Source organism: Elephas maximus, chromosome 11 (genome assembly GCF_024166365.1).
Source record: "Elephas maximus indicus isolate mEleMax1 chromosome 11, mEleMax1 primary haplotype, whole genome shotgun sequence".
Taxonomy (NCBI): domain Eukaryota; kingdom Metazoa; phylum Chordata; class Mammalia; order Proboscidea; family Elephantidae; genus Elephas; species Elephas maximus.
This window is the reverse complement of record NC_064829.1, coordinates 96,846,253-96,872,999: the sequence shown is the minus strand read 5'-3', so window position 1 is coordinate 96,872,999 and position 26,747 is coordinate 96,846,253. Positions and strand designations below refer to the sequence as shown.

The following is a 26,747-nucleotide window of genomic DNA, read 5'->3' as shown; positions in this document are numbered from 1 at the left end:
AGGAGGGCGTGGATGCGGACCAATAGGACGCGGACCCAAAGGAAAGAGCTTTGTGAAGGGGGCGAGGCCGGGAACTAGGTGAAAGTCGTGTCTGCGAGCGCAGCACTTCAGGACTGGGAATTCTCTCCGTCGTCCTAGACTCTTCCTAATGTTACTGGATCTCCCTTATCCCCCCACCCCCAGTTTTTCTCCTTCTTTCTTGCTCCCCGCGTCGCCATATCCGTGTCCCCACGCCCACCCAGTGCCGGCGTTCCCATGCCATCTCGTGTCTGTATCTTCAGGCCTCCATGTCCCCCCTGCCCGTATCTACCCATCCCTCCATGCACATGCCTTTATGTCCCATCATATCCGCGTCTCCCCGAACTTCGTGTCCCCACAGCCTCCCCATATGCCCGTGTCCCCTTACGACCCCAAGTGTCCCCTTTCCCCTCCAAACCCATGCCCCTTGCCCACTGTGTTCCTGCCTCCACGTCCGTGTTCCCCCGTGTCTCCACGTTCCCTCTGTACTCATGTTCTCAGGTCCTGCGTCCCCCCACTTTCATGTCCCCCGTGTCCGTGTCCCCACGTCCCCAGAAAGACGCGCGGAGCCGCTACGGCGGGAGCTGTAACTTTATTCTGCCCCAGGCAGGCCGCGGTCACAGGCACACAGGGAATCCACTGATGGCGTCGGTGCTCTGAACGATCATGTCCGCCAGCAGAAAGCAGAAGCCTGGCCGGAGGGGAGCAGAGGAAGGTGGGCCCCGGGGCCTGGGGTTTTGGGGCTCTGAGGGCATCTCTGGAGGGTCTGGGGGAATCGAGGGTGGAATGTCTTGGGGTCGGGGTCGGGGGCGGGTCCAGGTAAATAGCTGTGGGATTTTCTGGGAGGACGGCAAGGGAGTCTCTGGATGGGTGGGTGGTTGGGTGAAGGGTCCTTTGGGCAGTCTCCTCTACCCCACCGTCCCGGTTACCCGCGAGAATAGAAAAGGGTAAAGCCAGCCACCCCGAAAAATAGGACCAGGAGAAGAAGACGTCCGACTTCCACACATCCTTCACCGTGTAGCCTGTCATTGCGATCAGCAGCAGCAACCCTGGCCACCACACCCCGGGAGAGGTTGCACTGAAGCCACGCCCCAGACCTCCGCTCCGTTCCAGTCTCCGCCCTCTTCTGACCCGCCCCTCCTCCTGGCCTTCTGGCCGAACCTGCTCCTCCCTAGCCCTGCCCATCGTTCCAAGCCCCGACCCCTAGACTTCAGAGCCGACACCTCTCCTCCCCGCCACACCCCTGGCCCTGCCCCCTTCCACATCCTCCCCTCTGAACCCAGCCCGTAAGTCATCTCGGGTCCCGTCCCATTTTCTCGGGCTTCAGCCCCTCCCCTCGGCTCCCAGCCCAGCTCCTGATACCCCCCCACCTCGGCCCTGTCCCCACTTTCCCCAGGCCCACCCTCGGCTGCAGTCTCACCGCTGAGGAAGAAGATGGCGCTCGTCGTCTGGCCGCGCAGCGAGTCGCCCTGGTGGCACAAAATGCGCAGCCCCATGGCCATGCTCACGAAGCCAGAACCCGCAGCCAGCACCATGCACGCGCCTGTCATCGCCAGCATGGCTAGGAAGAGGGGGCCGCATCAGTGTGCCGGCACCTCCCCAGTCGCGACAGCCACACACCCCTACCCACCAGTCAGTCTTGGGCTGGGAGCCCCGCTCTGCCAACCTGGAGTCAGGCATCTGAATGGAGACCTGAAGGTTATCTCATGACCGGCGGTTAATGTCGCGACAGGTAGTTAATGTGATAGGGAAACAAGTTCAGAAGTTGGGGAGGGTGGTTCGTGGTGGCCTCAATTATGGAGGGGCAGCTGGGTCTGAGGTTGGGTTGGAAGGGGTGGTGGTGGTGGGGTTTCTCATGACATGTCCAGCTGTTGTGCCCGGAGGGGTGTGTCACGAGAGGACGCCTGCAGTGGTCTGCGTTGGGTACTGTATGTCTGGGGGAGGGGGAGGGTCGGACGCCTGGTCTGACGCCTGCGCGGGCGGGGCCTCACTCTGGCATGGGATGGTGGAACAGCCGCCGCTATTACACTCCTTCCACAAGCCGCTGTGGCCGTCGGGGTAGCGGGTCCAGTAGTTGGTGACAGTGGAGAGCACCATGAGGATGTTGGCTAAGAAGCTGAGCACGGTACCTCCGCTCTGAAGACTCCGCTTCACCCCCATGCCAGGGAGGCTGCTGCCAGGGGGCCACATAGGTCGCATTGGCCAACACCCCTCCTGCTCTAGGCCCTGGCTTCAGGACCTCCTGTCTCCCCGGCCATCTCCCCCAGTGTCTTCCTTCCCCCGACACACCTTTCATCCCCCCAAACTCCTCCCCCAGCATCCCTGCTTGGGGACCTGGAGACTCCTTCCCTCAAGCCTTTTTGTCCTCCTAACTGGGAAACCCTAAGGCTCCTAAGGAAACCCTGGTGGTGTAGTGGTTAAGTGCTACGGCTGCTAACCAAAGGGTCGGCAGTTCAAATCCGCCAGGCACTCCTTGGAAACTCTATGGGGCAGTTCTACTCTGCCCTATAGGGTCCCTATGAGTCGGAATCCACGCGACGGCACGGGCTTCTACTGGCACTGGCAAGGCTCCCTGCCTGGAACTAGGGGCGGGTTACCCAATAAACAAGGTAAACACTGGCTTATTTGTGCCTATTTACTAATCTGTAGTTAACAATTTAACATGTTTGTTTTTTTTTTTTAAAAAAGCCAAACCCGTGGCCGTCCAGTCCATTCCAATTGACAGCAACCCTATAGGACAGAGTAGAACTGTCCCATAGAGTTTCCAAGGAGCACCTGGTGGATTCGCACTGCCCACCTTTTGATTAGCAGCCCTAGCTCTTAACCACTACACCACCAGATTTTCCTACGGATTAGTAAATAAGCACAGGTAAGCCTGTGTTCACCTTGCTTACTGGATAATGTGTCCCTGTCAGGGATTATAAATTTTAAAAAAGGCTTTGATTCTGTAGGAGGGTGCTGTGGAGTTGAGAGAGAGACAGATACCAGCCATACCTAGAAGCAGAATCTTTGATGTGGTGAAAAAATATGACACTGATTACTACAGATGATCTGATAAGCAAGGTAAACACTGGCTTACTTTGCCTATTGAATAATCCGCCCCTACCTGAATTCTTATTCCTGGCGACCCTGGCGCCTCTGCCTCAGGTCCTCTCATGTGCCAGACCCCTCCCTGCAACCCTTTCTGGGGACCAGAGACTCCCTTCCCCCAAGACTACCTTCTCTTAGGCTTTCTGCTTAGGAAACTACTTAGGTCCCATAGACCTCCCCCAGTGGGATCCCCATTCAGGCCCTCCAGCACCCCATCCCCCACACACACCCCACCCACCTAAGTGACTAAGACTCGGTTCCCCAGGGTTTCTTAGACACCAAGCCCAGAGGGGTGGGGGGAGGGAGACTGGCTCTCTGTGAGGCAGCAGGAGTTCCAGAACCTTTGTCCCCAGCAGCCATTTAAAGGGATAAAGTTTCCCTCCCTCTGTCCTAGCAGCCTGAGGGGCATGCCATGGTAGATCATTTCCTTCTTCTAGAAACTTCTCTGTCTTTGACTTTGGAGGCACCACACAAACTCTCCTGGTCTGTGGCCTCGAAGTTCCTTCATACATGCTCCTCCTCCCCTCCACTTCTAAATACTCCTGTTCCTTGAGGCTCCATCCTGCACCTTCTTACCAGGTGAGCTTACTCACTCCTGCAGTTTCAGGAACCATTTATGTTCTGACAGCAACTAAAACCGCATCTCCAGCCATTTGTCCTGTCTGTCTGGATTACTGGAGTCTCTGGGTCGTGCAACAGTTAATGTGCTGGGTAACTGAAAAGTTGGAGGTTCAAGTCCATCCAGATGTGCCTCAGAAGAAAGACCTGGAGATCTCACTCCTGAGCCCTAGACTCCAGCCTCATCTGCTCCTGGCTCTCTCAGACCCCTCAAGCTCAACCACAACCTAAGTGAACTCAGCATCTTCTACCAAACTGGGATGGCCCCGCCCTTCCACCCACTTCATTGGGCTACACCCACTATTCTTGCCCTCTCCCTGCCCTTCACTCCACGAAGCCCTTGGACCTGTTCCTCCTGCCCCTGCATCTGCCTGGTTCATTCTCTCCTTTCCATCACATGCCCTGGTCCCCAGGTGGGCCTCATTCTACTCCACACATTGTATTGCCAAGGTCTCCCTTACCTGGCCTCCACCACATGTCCCCAGAGGGGTCTTTCTGGCACCCAAAGGTAACACTGTCCCTTCTCTGCTCACAATCTTCTAGCTCCACATAGCCTCAGAGGAAACTCACATGTGGCATTGGAGACCCTGGCCCCCATCCGCCTCCCCATTCTCATTTTGTACCACCCCACATTCTACATTTCAGCCGCAAAGCACCATTCTCATCCCCTAAAAACTGGACGTTGGGCCCATCTACCTGGATTACTGCAGTCCCTGGATGGTGCAATGGTTATGCTCAGCTGCTAGCTGAATGATTGGAGGTTCAAGTCCACCCAGAGCACCTCAGAAGAAAGGCCTGGAAATCTACTTTGGAAAAATCAGCCATTGAAACCCCTATGGGGGACAGTTCTACTCTGACACATACGGGGTTGCCATGAGTTTGAATCAACTTGATGGCAACCAACAACAACACCACCTGGATTATTTTCCTTGGCCCTCAAGAAGTTCCTAAATTCTTCCTCCCCAGAAAGCTTTGCTGAATACCACCTCCATCATCCCTCTTACTTAAACTGTGCTCTCCTTGAGGTCTGACTGCTGTCTGGCCTGTGTTCATTGCTTTTGTCTGTAACTGCCTCCCCTACCAACTGCCAGACCCTGGTGGGCAGAGCCTGGGCTGACCCATGTCTGCATCCCCAGCATGGCCCAGCAGAGAGGGGACACTCTCAGGAAATGCCAGCTGAAGAATGAATGATTGAATGCACAAAAAGAATGAGATTGAAAGCATGCAGGAGCAGAGAGGAGAGGGAACTAGAGACAAGAGAAGAAGAAAGGGCAAACAGGAGAGGAAGGGAGAAGGAAAAGGGCTGGAGAGTAGGAGAGAAGGATATTGGGCCATGCCTGTGTCCATACTGGTCCTCCTGTGGGCAGGGTGGGCTCTAACACCTCTAGGTGCCCAGGGTCACTCACCATGGAGTGGGTCCATGGTTGGCTTATGTCTTGGCTGAATGAGTCTCCAAATAACCAGATCCCAGCAAATTTTTGTTGAATGAATGAAGGAACATATCCTAGCAATTTTTTGTCAAATGAAGAAATGAAGGGGTAGGGAAGGACTAGAGGGGTGTGAGGGACGGAGGGTCAGGTATGCCTGTGGCTCCTCACGATGCCTTCCGGAAAACAGTGCTCCAAAGCGTATCCTGCTGTTCTTGCCTTTCTGCTCACACAGCTTCATACCCAGACTGGCGAGCACTACAGTGGGCACCCAGAGTCAGGGCACCTGGAGTGGTGAGAGGAAGGTTAGCACTTGCCCCTGCCTTGCTCCTTCAGAGCCTCCAGCTAGACCCTCCCAAGCTTCCTGTCCGTGGGTGGGTGGGGGTGGAGGGTCACACTCACCTGCACAGAGTGAGAAGAGAACTGAGACCCAGCCCAGGTAGAAGGACCAGCCGAAGAAGGCCTGGATGTGGGGTTCTGGAACCTGGCCCCAGCGCTCACTGGTATACACAGCCATGGCCACTGTCATGAAAAGCACTGGGGACAAGAACAAGAGAGACAGCTCAGCAGGAGCTCACCGGCCCCACCGACCCCCAAACCCAGCCCAGCCCCATGTCCTTACCTGCAGCAAAGGCTGTGATGGCAGAGACAAGGGGGCCGTGGCCTGGTGCGGACAGCAAGGGGATGAAGAAGGACAGGAGCAGGATGACCATGGACACCAGGACCCACAAGGCAGCCATGATGCTGAAGCCCTCTGTCACATGGATGTAGCCTGCTGGAAGAGGGGACCTCTGAGTGCCTGTCCCCAACTGGCCATTCCCCACAAGAGAGCCTATTATGGGTTGATTTATGTCTCTCCAGAAGATATGTTGAAGTCTTAACCCCTGGTACCTGTAAACGTGACCTTGTTTAGAAAATAGGTTCTTTCTTTGAAGATGTTATCAGCTAAGTTAATGAGGTCATATGGAGCCCCTGGGTGACACAAATGGTTAAGTGCTCTACTACTACCCAAAAGTTTGGTGGTTCGAACCCACCCAGAGGCACCTTGGAAGCTGGCAATCTGTTTCCTAAAGATCACAGCCGTTGAAAACCCTAAAGAGCACAGTTCTGCTCTGCAGCACATGGGGTCACCATGAGTCGGAATCAACTGGAAGACAACTCGGGGAAGACAGGCACCACATGAAAATACATCTACAAGCCAAGGAACACCTGGGGCTACCAGAAGCTGAGAGAGACTAGAAGGGTCTTCCCCTAGAGCCATCGGAGGGAGCGTGGTCCTGCCGATGCCCTGAATTCCAACTGCTAGTCTCCAGACCTGTGAGACAACACATTACTGTTCTTCAAAGCCACCCACCGAAACAAAAAAAACCAAACCCAGTGCCGTTGAGTCGATTCCGACTCATAGCGACCATATAGGACAGAGTAGAACTGCCCCGTAGAGTTTCCAAGGAGCTCCTGGCGGATTCGAACTGCTGACCCTTTGGTTAGCAGCCGTAGCACTTAACCACTACACCACCGGGGTTTCCTCAAAGCTACCCACCTTGATGTATTTTGTTATGGTAGCCCTAGCTGACTAAGACAGAGCCCACTCCCCCTTACCTGCCACTGAGCCCTCACTTGGCCAGAGGCCCGTGTGAGCTGAAGAGGTGGGTCCTATGGCCACGATCCAGAAATTTGTGCTCAGAGCAACCAGCATGCAAACCAGGGCCAGGGAGCCAGCGAACAGGGCCAGGGACCGACAGGGCTCCATGGTGGTGAATGCCAGGTTTCTGGTTCTGGTGGATAAAGAGGCTAGCGATCCAGACTCCTGGGTCTCTGAGAGAGGAGGTTGTATGCCTGGACTCCTGGATCCTCTAAGCTCAAGAAAAAGAAACTAGCAAACAATAAGGGTGGCTGGGAGTCTTGGGCTCCGAAGAGGAGGCTGACTTGGTTTCACACATCTCTAACTCTTCTGTGGGGGAGGGCACTGAGGATGTTGAAAGATGAGTGGTTAGGTGGCGGTTTAGAACTTGTCTGTCTGTCTCAGGTTCTATACTCACCCATCCACCCCTTGGAGCCCTCAACACCAGAGGGGGCTTCCGGGAAGAGATAAGAGAGAGGTTTAGGGGCCCAGAGGTGGTAAATGAGGCCAGGACATGAGTAAAGTGGGCGGGTGATGTGCCCAGAGGGGACAGTTGGGGCTGCGTCATGCTTTCCTGTGTGTTCTGCAACTTTCCACTCTGGAAGAGTGGGGCCCCTACACTAGGGTCCCCATAAAAGGAGGAAACCAGGGCCAGAACTCCTGGGTCTGAGGGAAGAGGGGGCTGGAGACTCAGAGTTCTGGTTCCCTAGTTTGGGCTTAAGCCCAGGGCGGGCAAATGATTGAGAATCACAGTTCTGAAAGATTCATGGAGGTGAAGACACACTCACATCTTATCTGATAAGTGAATCCAGAGGAAGCTGTGCTTGTAGTGTGGCCTCCAGCATGATCATAGGCACTATCACCAGGATCAGGGTACCAGGCCCTCCAAGTACTAGCCTCCCCCTCCCGCACTGGCATCAGGTTTTGGTCAACTCCTCACCTGTGAGCAGGTTTAAAGTGAAGGTGTCACCGCCCAAGTAGAAGACCCAGGCAAACTTGACCTCTATGAAGTGGGGAACAGCCCAGGAGAGGACCTCTGCCATGAAGATGATCTGGGTCAGCAGTTCTAAAACAGCTGGCAAGAGGAAGAACCAAGATTGACCCAAAAGACCTCGTCCCCTCCTTTACTAGAGACTCCAATTTGAAGGCCCCATCCCTCACCCAGGTCCTCACCAATGAGCTAACTGGCCACTTCTGAGAACATGCGAGAACAGCCTCTCAGAGGTGGCTGGAGATCATGAGCAGTAGAAGCACCAGTGCCATAACAGCCATGGCTCCCATGAGGAGCATCCAGACAGGCTTCAGGAAGTCTGGGCCATGAGTGCATGGTGGGAGGACATTCAGGACACAAGGCCCATCCTTAATCGCAGCTCCCACTTCAAACACAAGCCCATCCTCGTCCCAAAACTTAAAACCCCATCCTCGTTACCATCCTCACTCTCGACCACATTTCCAACCCCAACTCCACCTGCAGTCCTGTACCCAGCTCCTTCTTCATGCTTCTCCGAAGTCCCTATAACTCCTGCTTCAAAATGACCCCCTCCATTTTCACCTTCATTCCACTTCCAGGTCCAAGCCTAACCCTGTTTCTAATCTCCCCAAGGCCCACCACCACCACACATGTGCACGCACATGCACACACATTACCTGTACCTGGCTCCAGCAGGTCTCTGTACACGTAGGCATCACAGGCTGGCCATAGGCCCAGGTTCTTGGTGCCCCTTGGCACACATACCTCAAGCAAGTATGGACAGATGAAGGACCCCAAGAAGAGCCCAAAGCAGAAGCAGCTGAACACAGCCTTGAAGGTGGAGTTAAATCTGCATTATCTCCAACCACTTTCTGGATGAGATTTGGCTTGTGGTTGCCAGATGGAAACCCCAGGTTTCCTTCTAAAGCTTTTCCTAGTATCCTATACCATCTTTGTAGTTGGTTTACCTAGATCTCTATCAGCCTTGTCCAAGCACTATCAGTTTTTCCGAACCACCCCAAATCTCTTTCAGCTTTCTCTAGCCCTCCCCAGCCTCTTCCAGGCTCAGGAACTTCTCAGCAGCCCCAACTGCCACAGAACACCTCTGGCATCATCACCCCAGGGAACTCCCACCCTGTGCGCCTGTTCCCTTTGCTGATTTTAATGTGGCCTTTCACCGTAATAAACCATAACGAGGAGCATAACAGCTTTTCTGAGCTCTATGAGTCTTTCTAGTGAATCTTTGAGCCTGAGGGTGGTCTTGGGGAGCCCTGAACTGCAGTGAGTGAGGATGGATAAAATTGGAGAAGAAATGGGGGCCAGAACATGTAACATCTTGCAGGCCATTGGACTTTAGCTTTTCCTCTGAGATGGGCACCACTGGAGGCCTTAGAGCATAGGAGTGACATGTATTGAACTGTGTTTTAACAAGACTTCATCTGGATGCCGTGTAGAGCATAGACTGTGGGGTGGGGGTGCTATAACAGAAATACCACAAACAGGTGGCTTTAAAGGACAGAAATTTATTTTCTCACAGTTCAGACGGCTAGAAGTCCAGATTTAGCATGTGGCTCTAGGAGAGGTCCTTTATTGTCTACTTCAACTTGTAGTAACCAGCAATTCTTGGAGTTCTGGGCCTTGTAGCTACAAATCCTTCCATTGTCTTCCAGTAGTGGCTATCTTCCCCCTGTGTCTGCTTGCTTGCCTCTGTGTCTATGCTAGTTACTCTTTATATCACTCAGAAGTGATTAGATTTAGGACACATTCTGAGACAGGCAAGAGACCAGGCAGGCTGAATTAAACAGCCTCTGACTCAGTATTCTTAGAATCTAAACCTAAGTGCAGACCACCATATAACTTTTGCTGCTGGCACCCGAGAACTACTTGTGATTAACAAACCAGATGCTTGGACAAGATAACGGAATACATTTCAAGGTCCTGTGTGCTTGCCCAGTTACAAATTACTGATAATCCTCCTGAGTTGTTTTTCAAGGCCCCACCAGGTACAGAGCATGTGCAGTAAAGATCAACATGGCCTATGAATGACCTTCCATATGAGACAAACCTAAGCAGGGACCCCTCACCGGGACTTGAACCAAGGTCCAGAGGCATCACACATGCACAACATCCCGGAATAAGTCCTGTTCGACATCCTGGCAGCCTTTGTGACAGACTCCATCTTAGTTCCAGCAATCTCTGTGAGGAAATCCATCTTGAATTCTAACTGGGTGCACATTTGATATTCATAATCCCTCCCCCTCTCCTGGAAATCTCCACCCATCTAATGAATAAATATAATGGCTTTTTCCCACCTAAAAACTTTTATAAACCCTAGGAAATCCTTTGTTCGGGGAGAGGCCGGAGGCTAGCTCTCACTTTCTTTCTTTCGCTAATAAACCTTTGTTCTTGTGGAAACTCTGAGCCTCTCCTGGTCATTCTTGGTCAGTAGAAGGCAAGAACCTAGGCAGGGTTTAGATCCAAGCTGGGAAGCCTTGCCCTGCAACAATTCTACACCTATAAAAAAAAAATATACAGCCTCATTAACATAACAAAATCCTGCCTCTCAATAGGATTACATCCTCAGGTATAGGGGTCAAAACCAAAAAAAAAAAAAAACCAAACCCATTGCCATCAAGTACACCTGGTGGATTCGAACCACTGACCTTTTGGTTAGCAGCCACAGCTCTTAACCACTATGCCACCAGGGGGTTCAGGACTCCAACATTTTTTTTTTTGCAGGACACAATTCAATCCATGTTTTTGTTGTTGCTAGATGCCGTCAAGTAGCTTTTCAATTCATGGCAATCCCACATGACAGAGTAGAATTGCCTCATAGGGTTTTCAAGGCTGCAATCTTTATGGAAGCAGATCACTAGGTCTTTCTCCTTTGGAGCAGTAGGTGGGTTTGAACTGTCAACCATTCAGTTAGCAGCTGAAATGGCCACACAGAATTCACAGACAATACTCACAAATATGGGGTTTATTGTGGAAGTAACAGGCTACAATTCAGGTTCTGGAACACTCAGAAAACAGTCCTTCCATCAGGACGGCGTCTTTTCAGCCATGCCTGCAGGCACGCCTCTCTGGCCCTGGGCCTCTGCCCTGCTCCAGCAGAGCTCTTTTAAAAAAGGCACTCCACTCCGTCAGCCTGTAAGCCTCCGCCGAAAGGCACTCAGCTGTAGCTCTGGGAGCCAAAGCTGAGTGCTTTTGAGCAGGAGGCTTGCTGGAGGAGCACGGTGCCTCCAAGCACTTGGTGGAGCCGGGTTTGCCAACCCACGGAGCTAGAGCTAAGGATGATCCCAAAGTTTTTGGCGGGAGCAGCTGGAAAAACAACGGCGTCATCACTTACAGGCAGCCCACGGGTTACAAGGTCTGATTTACAGACAATTTGTACTTTTAAGAATGGACTGCCATAAAGCCTATTATATTAAAAATTTGAGTTAAATACAATAGTTCGTAATAACGGATGCATGCACTACTTTGTGATGCTCGAGAAAGCATTGCCTGGTTTGGAAGTGTTTCTTAAGTGTTTCATGTGCATAGAAAGGTAAAATAAGTACTGAGATGGGGGAGATTGTGGGAAGAGCAGATACGGAGAGTGAGCTAGAGCAAGAGGCTGATTTTAGACAGGAGAAATTTGAGATGCCCATTCTTTTCAAATGGAAGTGTTGAGCAGGCAGTTAAACATTTGAGTCTGTGGCTATAATTATAGCAGCAATTATTACCATTGCTAGAGTAAGCCCCTAAAATATGATGAACAAGCCTCTAAATATTTCTATTTAAATTAAAAGAAAAAAAATTGTTGCCATCAAGTTGATTCCTACTCATAGTGACCCTATAGGACAGAGTAGAACTGTCCTGTAGGGTTTCCAAAAAACAGCTGGTGGATTCGAACTGACAAACCTTTGGGTTAGCAGCCAAGCTCTTAACCACTGCGCTGCCAGGGCTCACTAATTTATTGTCAGAGAAGGCCCCAATAACCATTATTATTAGAGTAAAAACAAACAAACAAAAAAACCTTTTGCCGTTGAGTCAATTCTGACTCATAGTGACCCTATAAAACAGGGTAGAACTGCCCCATTGAGTTTCCAAGGAGCACCTGGTGGCTTTGAACTGCCAGCCTTTTGGCTAGCAGCTGTACCCCTTAAGGACTGCGCCACCAGGGTTTCCATTATTAGAGTAAATCACACAGCTATTTTATTACTAGAGTAAGCTGCTATAAATATATTATTTAAAGAAGAAAAAAAAAATTTTGGGGGGGGGGCACCAGTAAATATTATTTCTAGGAAGAAGGCCTCTATAATGAGCCCTGGTGGAGCAGTGGTTAAGAGTTTTGCTGTTTACCAAAAGGTTGGCAGCTCAAATCCACCAGCTGCTCCTTGGAAAACCTGTGGGGCAGTTCTACTCTGTCCTATAGGGTCGCTATGAGGCAGAATCGACTCGATGGCAATGGGTTTTTGGTGTACATCAGTTTCTCAGAAGTTTCACCAGGCTCTGAGCAACCCCTGGGCGGGGACTGTGTGATTTATCTCCGTCCCCATCTCTACAGGAACTGAGAAGGTTGAGCCGCAGCAATAAGTACCTCACCTCAACCCACCCACCGCACTCACACTGTTTCTCCTCTCTCAATCCCTCAGAGATTCACACTTCAGTAGTTTCGCATCACTTTTATTAGACCCCCCCCCAAATTGCTCTATTGGATATTCCATTTCTCTAACAACCCCCTGGTGGGTGGGGCTTGAGTCTTCTTAACTCTCTCCTACAAGGCCTCATTCTTCCTCCTCTCACCTTAGGACCCAGGAGTCAGGAGCCCTCACCCAGAGAACAGGACAGAGCCCCATCATCCCCCCCAGGCACTAGGAACCAGGAATCCAGGCTTCTTGACCCTCCCCCTCCTCTTCAGTGGCCTCCTCTTAACTTGCAGATTAAGTTGGGGGATACATTTGGGTTCAGCGGGGAGTGGACAGGCGCTGGCATTCGTGCATCCGGTAGGCACACATATAGAAAATCCCTGTGTGAGAAGAGATCCCAAATGACCCCTTGACCCCTACTCCCACCCCAAGAGACCCTGATTCCACCACCCCCTTTCTCTCTTGGTGTCCCAAGTCTCCATAGACTCCTCTGTCCTAGAGTCTGCCTTTGGGCTCAGTGCTTTGTGGGAGACCCTGTCATCTTGCCCTCTGAAGTGCTTCCCAGCCTTCCCCAGACACTGATCTTCCCACTCCCGCCAGCCCCAGTACCTGCAAAGAAGGTCATGAGCAGGGCCACCCAGCCCAGGATGTAAGACCAGGAAAAGCGCCAGTCTCCGAAGCGGCGGCCAAGGAAGCTGACGGTGACTCCAGTGTAAACGGCCAAGGCCAAGAGGATAAAAAGGGCTGGGGAAAGAGGGGAGGAAGTGTGGATGCAAATAGGGGTGGGGTGGGGTTGGAAGTGGGTAGAGAGTTGGAAATGAGAACACAGATGGGATGAGGCTGTGGAAAGGGGTAGGGGCAGGGTTAGAGGTGAGGATGGGGGTGGAGTTGAAAGTGGAAGTAATGAGTGGGGAGTAGGGTTGGGGTGGGGATGGAGTAGGGTTGGAGTTAGAAATAGGCATGGAGTTAGGGGTGGGTTGGGATTGGCATGGGGGTAAAGTTGGGAGTGAGGATGAGTAGGGGGTGAGAGAAGGGTGGAGGGTGGGGATAGGGTTGGGATTGGTGGTCAGGAGAGTTGGAGATGGGGGTGGGGTGAGATTGAGAGAAGAGAGGGGGAGGGTCTTGGGGGTAAGGCTAGAGGTGAGGATGGGATAAAGCTGAAAGCCGGAGTAACGATGAGTAGGTAATAGAGTTGGTGTGGGAATGGGGTAGGATTGGAGTTAGAAATAGATAAGAAGTTATAGTTGGGGGTGGGTTAGGGTGGGAGTGAGTTGAAAGTGGGAGTGAGGAGGAGCAGAAGGTGAGAGTGGGGTTGGAGATGGGCAGGGATTTGGAGGTGGGGGTAGAGTGGACCCACTCACTGGAGGCGAAAAACATGATGCCAGCGGAGAAGGGCCGGGAAAGGCGGGTGAAGGTAGGCTGCTGAGCGAAGGCCAGGATGCCCAAGATTATGCCGGAGGTGGCACACAGGGCAGACAGGATCATGAAGGCCCGGGTGGCATTCCAGTACGCTGCAGGAACACACCATGGTCACCCTCATTCCTACCCTGCTCTCAGTGATGACTGCTGCTACCTCTGGGGTGAGAATGCATACCCCCCTCCACACCCCTGACCTAGGTTCTCCCTCACCTCCTTGCAAATGCCCTCTACCTCACCTGGCAAACTCCTACGCACCCTCCAAGGCCCACTTCCAAGTCCCCTCTGCTAGGAAGCATTCCACCACCCCTCAGGCATCATCCTCACCCCTTCCTCTGAGATGTGGCTCTCTTTGTCTGTCTCCCCCTCCAACCTGGTGGCTTGGCTGCTAACCAAAAGATTCACAGTTCAAACTCACCTAGAAGCTCCACGGGAGAAAGACCTGGCGATCTGCTCCCATAAAGATTATAGCCTAGAAACCCCTATGGGACAGTTATACACTGTCACATGGAGTTGCTATGAATTGAAAACCGATTGGACAGTGCCTAACAACAACCACTCTTCAACCTGAAGGCAGGTACTAGGTTAATTCTGTGTTACTAACATTCCTAGCACAAGTCTGGTTTACACACAGACCACGAGAAATGTTTATTGTTAAATGAATCAATTAATCAGTATAGATTCTCCACATCCCCCTTGCCAATCACTATCCTCTCTCACACTGCCCACTTTCATTTCCTTCGTACCGTTTACCCAGAGTTGAAAATGTCCTATTTATTCAGTTTTAACTTGCTTATAATGCCTGTCTCTCCCCACTAGATTCTCAGCTCTGTGAGGACAAGAGCCTTGTCTGTGTTGTTCACCGCTGAACCCCCAGCATCTATTGCCTGGCACATAATAGGTGCTCAATAAGCAAATGTTGAATGAGTGACTGTTGAGCACAGGGGATCTATCTTCTCTTGTGCTTAGCGCTGAGCTGGCCCCTCAGGAGGTGTCCTGGAAACAAAAGCCTTCACCTTATCTTCCATTTAGGGGCTACCAACTACCTTTTTTTTTTTTTTTAACTACCTGCCCTGGAGCCCTGAGGGTGCAGTGGTTAAGAGCTTGGCTGCTAGCCAAAAGGTTGGCAGTTCAAATCCACCAGCTGCTCCTTGGAAACCCTATGGGGCGGTTCTACTCTGTCCTATAGGGTCGCTATGAGCCAGAAGCAACTTGACAGCATTGAGTTTCTTTTCTTTAATCTATGTACCATGTATGATCCTATTTATTCCTTCCAAGGGCACTACAGTGTAAGCACTATCTTTATGCCCGTTTTTCAGGTGAGGAAACTGAGGCTCAAAGAGGTGAAATGACTTGCCCATGGTCCCATAATAAGAAGTAGGACTGAAAGGTTGAAACCTAAGTTCAAAAGCCCTTGCTCTTAACCACTTGGCTACCCTATCTCTTGGTGCACCCAGGACGACTGTATACTTGGCACAGAGCTCCGACCTTGCCCCAGAACAATAAAAAGTTTTGGATGTTTGCAAAATGCCATCTTTTGACTCACGTTGAGTCTAAGTGAGTGAAATTTCCTGGCTATTTCTCCATGGATGTCTCTTGGCGTTTGAAAGTCTGGAGAACTTATGGGGCATGCAATAGCCTATTTCATTCCTACGGTTATGCTAACGCAATAGTGGAAACCTCAAATGCCTATGAGGCCTAGTTACAGCTGCAATTAAGGGAAGGAGATGGGTGGGAGGAGGAAGGAGACAGCAGGCTGAGGTGGGGGCTACAGGAAACTGGACACATATGTCCCACACGCCAACTATCAATGTATTATTGCGTTTTAGCTCCATCTTTATAGAATACCTTACCTGTTCAAATAACTATGTAGTTTCTGTCTCCTTAATAACCGATACACCCTATTTGAAGGGGGCAACCACTGCGCATATCCAGCTAACAGTTCTCAGGAGGGAAGGTGGTCATGGGGAGTGTTGTGGGTTGAATTGTGTCCTCCCCCAAAAGACATGTTAAGATCCTAATGTGTACCTGTGAATGTGATCTCATTTGGGAAAATCGGATTTTTCTTGGTTAAAGTGCTCGGCTGCTAACCGAAAGGTCAGTGGTTTGAACCCACCAGCCAAGCCACGGAAGAAAGATGTGGCAGTCTGCTTCCATAAAGATTACAGCCTTGGAAACCCTATGGGGCAGTTCTACTCTGTCCTATAGGGTCGCTATGAGTTCTACTCTGTCCTATTGGGTCACTATGAGTCGTAATCATCATCAAGTTTTCCTTGACGATGTTATCAGTTAGCAAGGTCATACCAGAGTAGGGTGCACCCTAATCCCTTCTGAGTGGTATCTTATAAAAGCAAAGAATAGACATGGAGACAGTCACACACAGTGGAGAGACACCATGTGAAGATACATTTACAAGTCAAGGAACTCCTAGGAACGAGGAACCCCTGGGGATACCAAAGCTGGAGGAGGCTTCCCCTAGGGCGAATGGGGAGAAAGCACAGTCCTCTCAACGCCCTGAATTTGGACTTTCAGCATCCAGACTGTGAGATAATAAATTCCTGTTGTTTAAAGCCACCCCCGTTTTTGTATTTTGTTATGGCAGTCCTAGAAAACTAAGACAGGTGAAGGGAGGAGGGCAGGATTTGGATTTTTTTCAAAAAGAGCTGGAAGTCCAGATTTTTATGTAAAATCTCCAGATTTGTAAACACTGGCTACAAATTCAGAAACTTTAAAAACACTTTGAAGACCCAATAAAACACATCTGCTGCTGAATATTTGGCTCTTGGGAAGTAAGCTCAGGACCCTGCTCTAACTGTGGTGAGCAAATTATAACTGGTGAACACATTAAGCCAGTCGTTTTGACAAATGTGGAAGAATTTAGCAAATTTAGGGTCCATACTGCTTCTGTTTCCCCCACCCCCATACCTAACATAGTTTTGATACATAGTAAATACTTAGAATATGCTATTTCTACAACCCCAGGCCCAACTGCTGCTATACTTGGCACCTATTAAGAGAAGAAAAATATAAACCAGTTGCTGTCAAGTCGATTCAGACTCACCACGACCCCATGTGTGTCAGAGTAGAACTGTGCTCCATACGGTTTTCAAGGCTGTGATTTTTTGGAAGTAGATCACTAGGCCTGTTTTCCAAGGAGCCTCTCGGTGGATTCAAACTGCCAGCCAACCTTTTAGTTAGTAGCCCAGGGCTTAACCATTTGTGTCACTCAGGACAACCCTTGACACGTATTAGGTGCCCAAGAAATGCCACTTCTCTCTACTTAACCCCTAAACCACCCCTAAACAAGTGCACCCTGTGATGGACTAGAAAGTAGCACTGAAATCCCCGTTCTGCCCCTTCCAGGATTGCAAAGCAACCCTTTCCCCCTCTGAGCCACAAGGTTCTCCACCTGGAAAGCAGGTGGCCTTCTAAGCAGCAGGCTCTGACTTGCATGGGGTATACCTGGAGACCCTGCCCCAGAGCCTCACCGATGCTTTCTGTCTGCAGGTAGCACTTGGTGCCCAGGCAATACCGCCACAGGCCCTGGTGTGCGAAGGCCCCCGACAGCCGGTACTGCATCCAGTGGTCTGTTGCTGTGGCCACCACCAGAAGGATGGTCCCCACCCAGGCGCAGAAAAGGCCACCACCCATGAAGCTGTACATGGTAACCTATGGGGAGAGATGGGGCTGGGGCTGGACTCCTGGGTCCTGGTAGAAGAAGGGGCTGGGGGCCTGGACGCCTGTGTCCTTGGGGAGGAGTGGACTGGGGACTGGGGTCTGGATTCCTGTGCCCTGGGGGAGGAGGAGGCTGGGGGCTGGGGCACCAGGCCCTGGGAGAGGAAGAAGCTGGGGGCCTGGATTCCTGGGTCCTGGGGGAGGATGGGCCTAGGGGCCTGGATTCCTGGATCCTGGGTAAGGTTGGGCCTGGGGGTCTGGATTCCTGGGCCTGCGGGGTGAGGGGGCTGCAGGTCCCATGCCTGGTCCCTACCTGAGTGGCAGGGCCTGCCCTGAGCCTTCTGTCTGCCACAGCCCTTCTTTGCAGACTGAGTTGAGCCAGGTCTCTCTTTGCTGGTCTCTCTGTTCCCACTGGGTCCCTCAAATCCCTTAAGCCTCCCCAGACAATGGTCCCGTGGCACAGAAGCTTCCAGCAGGCAGAAGTGCAGTGGTGGCAGAGACTCCAAATGGAATTCGCTGAAGCAGGGATCCAGCCCCTGGCCCCACTGGAATCTCTCTGTGACCCTCCCACCACCCTACCACCCCTTCACAAGCTTTGCTCATAGCATCCACCAGGTTAGCCTGAGCTGTGTAAACACACACACTCACCAAGATATGGGGACAGTCATCCATTTATTGTTCACCCAGAGCTCCCCACCCCAAAGGGCAGGAAATGGAGTGGGGGGATGCAAGTGACCATATGTATTGGGACAACAGGGTTCTTTGTGGAGTGGGGTCCTGGGGAATGTCACAGGTGGGGCTGGGATAAGAACGAGGTTGAAGATGGAGAGAGGGCTGTGGCTGGCTGGGGTTCAGGATGGGACTGAGTTGGGGGTTAGAGTTTAGGATGAAGTTACAGATGAGGATTGAGTTGGGCTGAGGTAGGGAACAAGAATAACAAAGTTGGGAATGAGAATGGGTTAAGGTATAGGAATTAGGTTGGAGATAGAGATAGGCCTGGGAATGGGTGGGATTGGGGATATGGGATGAAGACTGGGGATGGGATTGGGGTGGAGAGATAGGCTGGCATGGCCTCTGGTTTAGGAATGGAGTTGTGGATGCGGTTGGGGATGAGGTTGGAGTTGGCCTTGGGGTTGAGGATAAGATTGGAGCTGTAGTTACAGTTGGGGATGGGAGTGGGGTTGGAGATGTAGGTGGGCGTGGCTTTGGGGTTAGGAATGGAGTTGGGGATGCGGTTGGGGATGAGGCTGCAGGTGACCTTGGGGTTGAGGATAAGATTGGAGCCATAGTTATAGTTGGGAAAGGGGATGGTGTTGAGGCAGTGAAGAGGACAGCATGGGTTTGAGTACTAGGTTCAGGGATTTTTCCTGGCTTGGGATATTAATTCAGGTCGAGGTGTCACCAGGTGACTCTCAAAACCCAATCCTGAGGCCACAGTTTTTTATGGGGGGTGGGTGGGTGGAAGTAGACTGTTTCTGGGGGTATGTCTGGTAGGGCTGGTTGGACAGGAGAGGCTGTCTCAGGGGTCGGGGTGTTGGACCTTCCAAGTCCTAGTATTCAGACTCCCAGTCCTCAGCAGCAGGTCGCATGTCCAGGGGTGGCTCTGGACCTCGGGCTTCCTTCTTCCCATCCTGGGCAGGTGGTGGTGGTGGCAGCGGTGGTGGTGGCATCATCAGCGGGGTCTTAGGGCCAGCCTCAGAGCCCCGCGCCCAGCTCCTCTTGGGCTGCTCAGCTCTCCCACGTCCCCATTGCTGCTGGCTCTGACCCCGGCCTGGCCTTCGCTGGACTTCCCAACCCCCACGCCCCCTGGCTGTCCTCTTGGCTGGGCCCGGCTGGGTGCAGCAGGCCTCAGAGGAGCAGGGGCAGGAGGGCAGGGACTGTTGAAAGGTGTAGGCCCCCAGCAAGGCACTGTGCAGGAGGTAGGAGAGAGCATCCAGCCGGATGGGAACAGTGACAGAGGCCAGGCTCTCGGGGAGCCCCAGGTGGGTTGGGTCTGGGGCGCCCAGGAGTGAGGGTGGCAGTGTTGGAAAGGGTGCAGGGGACACCGATTCAGTCCCAGGTGATGGCGGGGACTGGTCGTTCCTAGAATAAGAGGACAGGTGGGGGGGTGGGTCTCACCATCTCCATACTTTTTTCCTTATGCTGCCTTGATGCTTCTGTATCTCCCAAGAGCCCATCTTTCTCCAACATTAGTTCTGTGTTCACCTCTTACTCCCCGACCCCTGTATCTCTCTAGGTTTCTATTTGTTTCTCTCTCTCTTTATGTAATTTTATTGCTGTTGCTGAGAATATACACAGCAGAGCATACACCAATTCAACAATTTCTACATGTACAATTCAGTGACACTGATTACATTCGAGTTCTGCAACCATTCTCACTCTTCTTTTCTGAGTTGTTGCTCCCCCATTAACTCACTGCCTCCTAAGTTTCCTATCTAATTTTTTGAGTTGTTGTTGCCAATTTGATCCCACAGAGATAGAGATGTTAAAAGCGCACAATGCTTAAGGCAGACATTCTTTACTAGTTAAGCTAATTATTGTTTGGTTTTAAGAAGGCTTCAGGGGATATTTTTGGTTTAAGGCTTAAAAATTATCTCAGGGCAATAGTTTCAGTGGTTCATCCAGCCTCCGTGGCTCCAGAAAATCTGGATCCCATGAGAATTTGGAATTCTGTTCTGCATTTCCCCCCTTTTGATCAGGCTTCTGCTATAGAATCTTTGATAAAAATGTTCAGTAATGGTAGCCAGGCACCATCCAGTTCTTCTGGTCTCATGGCAAAGGAGGCAGTTGTTCACATTGCATTTCCTCCTTCTATTTCTACCCTCTGTCTCTCTTTATAGAGAAGCAAACACCTTTGCCACAATTTCAGCATCAGAAGGAATTCAGTTCAAATTCCAGGCTGCCTCACTTACAGTGTGATTTTGGACAAATCATTCTCATATCCTGAACCTTAATTTTTTATGTAAATAAGTGACTTTGGGTAGTATCAAAAACACATCCATATTAAAGGCCACAGTCTGATAAGCACTTAAATGTGGACAATTGTTATTATTTCTCCAGCCCTATGGCTGTTCCTGGGAATCCCTGGGTGGTGCAAATAGTTAACACACTCAGCTACTAACGAAAAGGTTGGAGGTTCAAGTCTACCCAAAGGTGCCTCGAAAGAAAGGCCCGGTGATTTACTTCTGAAAAAATCAGCCACTAAAAACCCTATGGAGCACAGCTCTACTCTGACACACATCGCATCGCCATGAGCTAGAATCGTCCCTGACATCTTCAGTTCTCCTGGTTCATTGTTGAACTTTCTCAGTGGTGGAGAAATATCTGTTTCTAGTTCCAGCTCCTTATTTCACTAAGATCCTCTAAGAATTTGTTTCTATATGAAGACACCTGAGCAATTTTTTTCCCTCAATTTCTCTCTCTCTCTGTTCAACCCCCTCTCTGGGACTCTGCCCCCTCCCTCCCTGGGTTTCTGCCCTGCTGTCTCTGGGTCTCTGTCCCTCTCTCTCTCTCTAGGTCTTTGTCTTCCCAGCCCCTCCTCCCCGAGTCTCTGTTTCCCTCTCTCTGGGTCTCTGTCTTTCCTTCTTCCCACCCCATCTCTGCACCCCTTTCTCTGGGTCTGTTCCCCTCTGCCTGATTTTCTCTGTTCCCTCCTCTCTCTGGGTCTCTCCCCCCTCTCTCGGGAAGTCTTTCTCTCTCTCACCCCTGGGGCCCAGCCCCTTGCTTTTGCTGTTCCATCTTCTCAGGGTTCTCCGAAGTCTCTTCTAGTACCTTCGCCTAGAACCCTGAAGTGCGCAGGAAGGCGACGGAGGGGTCTGGGAAGAAAGTGGGCGGGGCTTTGGCGCGAGTTATAAATGGGGCGTGGCTTGCGGAGTGCGCAGAGCCTCCAAATACGTGGAGGGGCGGGGATCTCAGCCTCGGTCCTGAGTCCTGGGATCTAAATCCTCACACTCACTTTTCTGGGGAAAAAGCCCCTCCTCCTCAGACCCAGGAGTCCGGGCGCCAAACCCTTCTTCCTCTTGCTTTGTATTCCTGGTGTGCCCTCAGTGGGGGCTCATCGTGTTTATCTCCAGAGCATCTTTCTTTAGGGTTACACGGACATTTAGGCAGAGAAACCTGGACATTTGGACACTCCCAGGACAGAGGGGTAGTGGCTGGACTGGGAGTTTTAGAGTCTGGATTTCATTCTAGACTCTTTCTTTGTGGTCTTAGATCCTTCTAGTCTTGTGCCTCAGTTTCCCTATCTGAGAAATTGGGCTAATATTACCTTCCAGAATCTTGTGAGGTTTAAACGATATGGCATGTGTGAAGGCACAAAAATCTGGACTACAGGTAATCTCAATAAAACGAGAGCTATTTATTTTTCTTGGTAGTTGTGGTAGTATTTTATTGACAGCAATTGTCATTCTTCTTGTTGTGAGCCTCGTAATAGTCATTCTTACATCCATTTATTTAAGTAATATTTACTCAGTGCCTGCTATGGCCTGGCTGGGCACTGGGGATCCAGTCGTAGTTTTCAGTAGATGCAGCCCTTATACTCATAAAACTTTCATGCTTGTGAGGGAACCAGGCAGTACATAAATAACACATTTCCTATAAGAATAAAACAAACAAACAAAACCCCGTTGCTGTCGTCGATTCGGACTCATGGTGACCCAGGTATTATAGACAGAGCTGCTACAGGGTTTTCTTGGCTGTGATCTTTACAGGGAGTCAGTCCCTGGGTGGCCTAAACGGTTAAAACCTGGACTACTAACTCAAAGGTTGGTATTTGAATCCATTTAGGGGCACCTCGGGAGACAGACATGGCAATTCGCTTCCGAAAGGTCATAGCCTTGAAAACCCTATGGAGCAGTTCAACGCTGCACACCTGTGGTCGCCATGAGTCCTAATTGACTGGACTTCTAACAACGACAGCAATCTTTACTGTTTTAAGCGTGTGACCTTGACCAAGCTGCTGAGTCTTCATTTATGTCCCAGATAGCTCTCAGCGCTCAATTCCGGCGTGAGAGATAGGTTCTAGTTTTGTTTTGTTATTGCTTTTCCTATCTGGGCAATCAGTGCCAGACTCCACTTGGAAACCAGGTATCGGAACGCTTCACTTGCCACGTACTTGGCCCTTCCCCGATGCTAGGATACAGGAGGCGGGATCTTGTGTCGCTAAGGAAATGTCCTTTACCAGCTAGGCTTCCAATTCGCCCGGGAACTCAGGCGATGATTCGTTCGAGACGCCAAGTCCCCGCCCTGGGAAGGCGGGGCCCCAAGCCCGCACCCTCGCTCTTTGACTGAGCTTGCGCCTCACCCTCGTTCTCTGATTGGCTAGCTCCTTTCCGCGCCCTGATTGGCGAGTTCTTGGGGGCTTTAACAGTCGTTTTGCGGCGGCCTCTGGCGGTGTAGCGGTTCTGCGCTCCTTCGGGGTGGCAACGGTGTCTTTGGGGAGACCCAGCCCGCAACTGGACATGCCCTGTGGAGCTTGCAGAGGAGAAAGAGGACAGGGCTGAGCGGGCATCCGTTCGGGGGTCTCCTTGGTCCCTGGGAGCCCCATTGCCACATCCCCTCCCCATTAGGACCTACCTGTCCCTTTCGCTGCCCCCCACAGACCTTGGACCATCGAAGTTCCAAAATTCAGCCTTCAGGGCCTCCCCAGCCCACAGCTGTTCTCCAGCACTCCCATTTCTCTCCCCCTCCAGGAGACCCTTGGGATGCCCTGGCCCTCAGCTTTCTCCCTTGAGCTTTCCCCACATTTTCAATCCCTCCACCCTGAGGTCCCTTCTACATACACGGGGTGGAGCGCTCTTCTCACTGACACTCCTACCCTTGTATCCCCTCACGCCGTTTTTACCGTACCTGGTGGCGTAGTGGTTAAGAGATAGGGCTGCAAAACCAAAAGGTCGGTAGTTGGAATCCACCAGGTGCTCCTTGGAAGCACTATAGGGCAGTTCTACTCTGTCCTGTAGGGTCACTATGAGTCGAACTCGACCGCAACTTTTTTTTTTTTTTTTTAGCAACAACGATAGCAATCTTTAGGAAAAGAAGCTGTAAAAATTGTGTGGCAGCTGTCTGACCTCCTCTAACTTCACAGAGGGGAAGGAGAATCAAGATCAGTAGCCCAAGGCTGATTCCTATGAGGCAGAAATCAGACATGCCTCCTCTCTCCACTGTCTACCAATTCTAACACCAACTGTCCCTTCCACAGCACTCTCTACTTCTAGGCTGGGTTCGGTAACTTATTGCAATGGCGATGCAGAGCTCACAGACAAAACTCAAAGTTATGGGGCTCATTAGGGAAGTAATAGTAACAATATTGAGGGTCTTCCTCTTTTTTGCAGACCCTCTACCTTAGCAAGCATGCTGCCCTTCTCCAGGGATTGGTCTCTCCTGATAACATGTCCAAAGTATGTGAGACGTAGTCTCGCCATCCTCACTTCCAAGGAGCACCCTGGCTGTACTTCTTTGGTATTACAGCCCTTGACCTGTGTTACAATTCTTTTAGGAGGTTCCTTGGCTCCTCTCTCTCTGCTTCTCTCTTCTTGTCTCTCTTACCTTTTCTCCTTTCTGCTTCCTTCTTTCTGTTTCTGTCTGCCAATCTCTGTGGGGTTGGCTACATATATAAGCAAACTCCTCATCAGTATCAAAGTATCCTGGCCCTCTGAGGACAGGAAAGGAGCTCGTTTCACCACAGCTGCTCTGGCTACATTCTTTCTCTGGTTTTATATCGTTTTGGAGCCTTGAGGAAGGTGAAGGGATTTCTGTGAAGAACTAGTTGGACTGTCTGGTGATATTCTCAGGGGCACAAAGTATTGAGAGCTGTCTGAAATAAGATGGAACAAGCTGTTATTTAAGGTAAAATGGTGGCTCTAAGTTGCTTCTTTTGCAATTTCTTTTCTGACCATTTGTCTTCTCTTCCTGCCTCTACTTTTTCTCCTTGGATTTGGAGCTCTCATTCCAGAATCTAAAAGCCCACAAGGCTGACGCTCTCTTCTCACCCCAGTGGTGTGCAATGTGGAATAGCCTGACATGGAATCCTTGATGAGACAATTCATCTTCCCCAGGTTTATCTTCCCTGACTTTCGCTTTGTGTGGGAGGAGGGTGCACCAAGGAAATTTCTAGTAAAGGCTGGGGGTTTCTGAAAGAAGGGGAGAAACTAGCATATCATCTTTCCATTGGTTGTCTGCTTGGACAGCAGCCATGTTGCTCTGCCCTGCCTCTGCCTGCCCAGGGGAGAGAAACATTCAAGAGGAAAAGCAGGGGGCAGTGAGGTGCAGGTTGCATGCCACAGTCTGGCGTGGCCGGCATGTGTGGGTAGACGGGTATCAGCTATCTAGAGTGTACCTCATCCAAAAGGGCAGCAATGGTACAGCAATTGGTCTTTATTCAACTGGAACAACAGAGAAAGAAGGAGAGTCAGGGATAGAAGGAGGAAATGGAATGTGAGGCTAATTGCCTCCATGAACAACTGCCCCCTTTACTATGAGACCAGAACAGAATGGTGACAGGCTACCATTTGAGCACCCCTCCCTGAAACTGCAATAAAACTATGACTCTTTTGACATCTGTCTCTGTCAACTCATTCCCTGGAGGCCCGTTCTTTGATTCAGTCGACAGATATTTACTAAAGTCTCCTGTGTGCCAGGCCCTGTCTGGGTGACACAGGGGACCCAAGGTGAGTAACATCCAGTCTCCACCCTTGAGAAACTTCCATATTGAAAATGAAGACAGACATGGCAAAAGTGGCCATATTGCAGGGTGATAGGTATTGTCGTGGAAGCAGCACTGGGCACTTGGGAACCTAGATGGGACATCTGGCTTGGCCTACGGGGTCAAAAAGATTTCCCAGGGAACAACACCTAAACTGAGTCTTTTTTTTATTATTATTTTATCTTACTGTGTTTTTGGTGAAAGTTTCCACAGCAAAATAGGTTCCCATTTGACAATTTCTACACAAATTGTTCAGTGACATTAATTACATTTTTCATAAATGTCAACATTTTCTTTGACTGCATTCTGGTTGTTCCCATTTAAGCCGAGTCTAGAAGTACAAATGGGACTGAGGTGGATGAGAAGAAAGGCTTTTCTCCATGAAGTGTTTGCTGAGTCCCCCAGGTGTCAGGTCTGAACAGGGAATGAGGATGGAAGCTCCAGTTCTGGTTGGGGAGACACAAGCCAACAATCAAAACCTGGTGCATGCCTAGAGCAACAGAGGAAGAGTCAGGAGTAAGAGGGGGAAATGGAATGTGTGCTTAATTGCCTCCATGAACAACTGCCTCCTTTGCCATGAGACCAGAAGAACTGGATTGTACCCAGTTACCATTACTGAACATTTTATCAAAGATTCTATAGCAAAATCCTGATCAAAAGGGGGAAATAGAGAACAGAATTTCAAATTCTCATGGGATCCAGATTTTCTGGAGCCATGGAGGCTGGATGAACCCCTGAAACCAAAAATATCCCCTGAAGCCTTCTTAAAACCAAACAATAGTTTAGCTTCGCTGGTAAAGAATGTCTGCCTTGAGCATTGTGCTCTTTTAAGATCTATCTATATGGGATCAAACTGACAACAACTCAAAAGATTAGGTAGGAAATTTAGAGGGCAGTGAGCTAACGGGGAAGGAACAACTCAGAAAAGGAGGGTGAGAACGGTTGTACAACTTGAAGAATATAATCAACGTCACTGAATTATACAAATAAAGCATTAAAAAAAAGGAGGCCGTGGGGGTCTGCCAGAGTGGTGTCGGAGGAAGTATGGGAGAGGGGAACCCGGAGCTCTTCTGTCAAGAAACTGAGACATGGAGAAAGTCTCACTAGCCAAGCAAATCCTCACACTTGTGCTCCATGAGGGAGTCAGTGTTTGGATACCTGCTACACAGCATCAGCCAGTGTTACCCAAAGAGGCAGCTTTAGCCAACGGACACCAGCGCTGGGGCCACTTGTGTCAAGAGTAACTTGTCTTTGTGTCTGTCCCTCCTCTCCGCCCCTGTACTTTGGGAAACTAGGCTTTGAAGTGAGAAGGGAGAGGAGGTGTCTCAGAGCCGACTGCTCCCCCTCTGTTCTCCAAGGAGCCAGTTTCAGCTCAAACCTGTGCTGGTTGGGGAGGGGAGGCGATGGGATCTGAACTAAGCTTGAGCTTAAGATTTAAGACCAGGATGAGTCTGAATAATCAGAACTGACTGGAGAGTTATGGAATGTCTGAAACAAATGTTAAGGGATGAGGAACTATTTTAACAGCACAATTGAAGGCAGTGATTAGAAAAATAAAACTGTTTTATATCTCCCAGAGTTA

General features: G+C 50.6%; 3 protein-coding genes and 1 long non-coding RNA gene across 7 annotated transcripts; 1 reads left to right on the top strand and 3 right to left on the bottom strand.

The window, feature by feature from the left end:
* The first annotated feature begins 24 nt into the window (after window positions 1-24).
* LOC126086029 (uncharacterized) lies at window positions 25-5,073 on the top strand. 3 transcript variants are annotated; one of them, XR_007519391.1, is made up of 3 exons: window positions 25-733; window positions 992-3,687; window positions 4,372-5,073. It is a non-coding gene; the product is annotated as an uncharacterized LOC126086029 (long non-coding RNA). The 3 variants fall into 3 exon arrangements; XR_007519390.1 differs by having other exon boundaries at window positions 28-733; window positions 992-2,887; window positions 2,970-5,073; XR_007519389.1 differs by having other exon boundaries at window positions 28-733; window positions 992-3,081; window positions 3,546-5,073.
* Window positions 5,074-5,200: 127 nt separating this feature from the next.
* On the bottom strand, window positions 5,201-7,164 carry NKG7 (natural killer cell granule protein 7). Of its 2 annotated transcripts, none has more exons than XM_049901984.1 (4): window positions 6,753-7,164; window positions 5,776-5,925; window positions 5,556-5,690; window positions 5,201-5,439 (listed from the first exon to the last, which is right to left on the bottom strand). In XM_049901984.1, exons 1-4 carry the CDS (start codon window positions 6,901-6,903, stop codon window positions 5,381-5,383), a joined length of 495 nt encoding a protein of 164 aa, XP_049757941.1. In that variant the 5' UTR covers window positions 6,904-7,164; the 3' UTR covers window positions 5,201-5,380. The 2 variants fall into 2 exon arrangements, with proteins under 2 accessions (XP_049757941.1, XP_049757940.1); XM_049901983.1 differs by having other exon boundaries at window positions 5,202-5,439; window positions 5,776-5,928; window positions 6,753-7,163.
* Window positions 7,165-12,693: 5,529 nt separating this feature from the next.
* Window positions 12,694-17,454, bottom strand: LIM2 (lens intrinsic membrane protein 2). The gene is made up of 4 exons (XM_049901985.1): window positions 17,280-17,454; window positions 13,737-13,886; window positions 12,985-13,119; window positions 12,694-12,755 (listed from the first exon to the last, which is right to left on the bottom strand). The coding sequence occupies exons 1-4, from the start codon at window positions 17,452-17,454 to the stop codon at window positions 12,694-12,696; spliced, it is 522 nt and encodes a 173-aa protein (XP_049757942.1).
* Window positions 17,455-19,016: 1,562 nt separating this feature from the next.
* Window positions 19,017-21,204, bottom strand: C11H19orf84 (chromosome 11 C19orf84 homolog). Its single transcript, XM_049901982.1, has 2 exons — window positions 21,170-21,204; window positions 19,017-19,548 (listed from the first exon to the last, which is right to left on the bottom strand). The coding sequence occupies exons 1-2, from the start codon at window positions 21,202-21,204 to the stop codon at window positions 19,017-19,019; spliced, it is 567 nt and encodes a 188-aa protein (XP_049757939.1).
* Window positions 21,205-26,747: the final 5,543 nt, after the last annotated feature.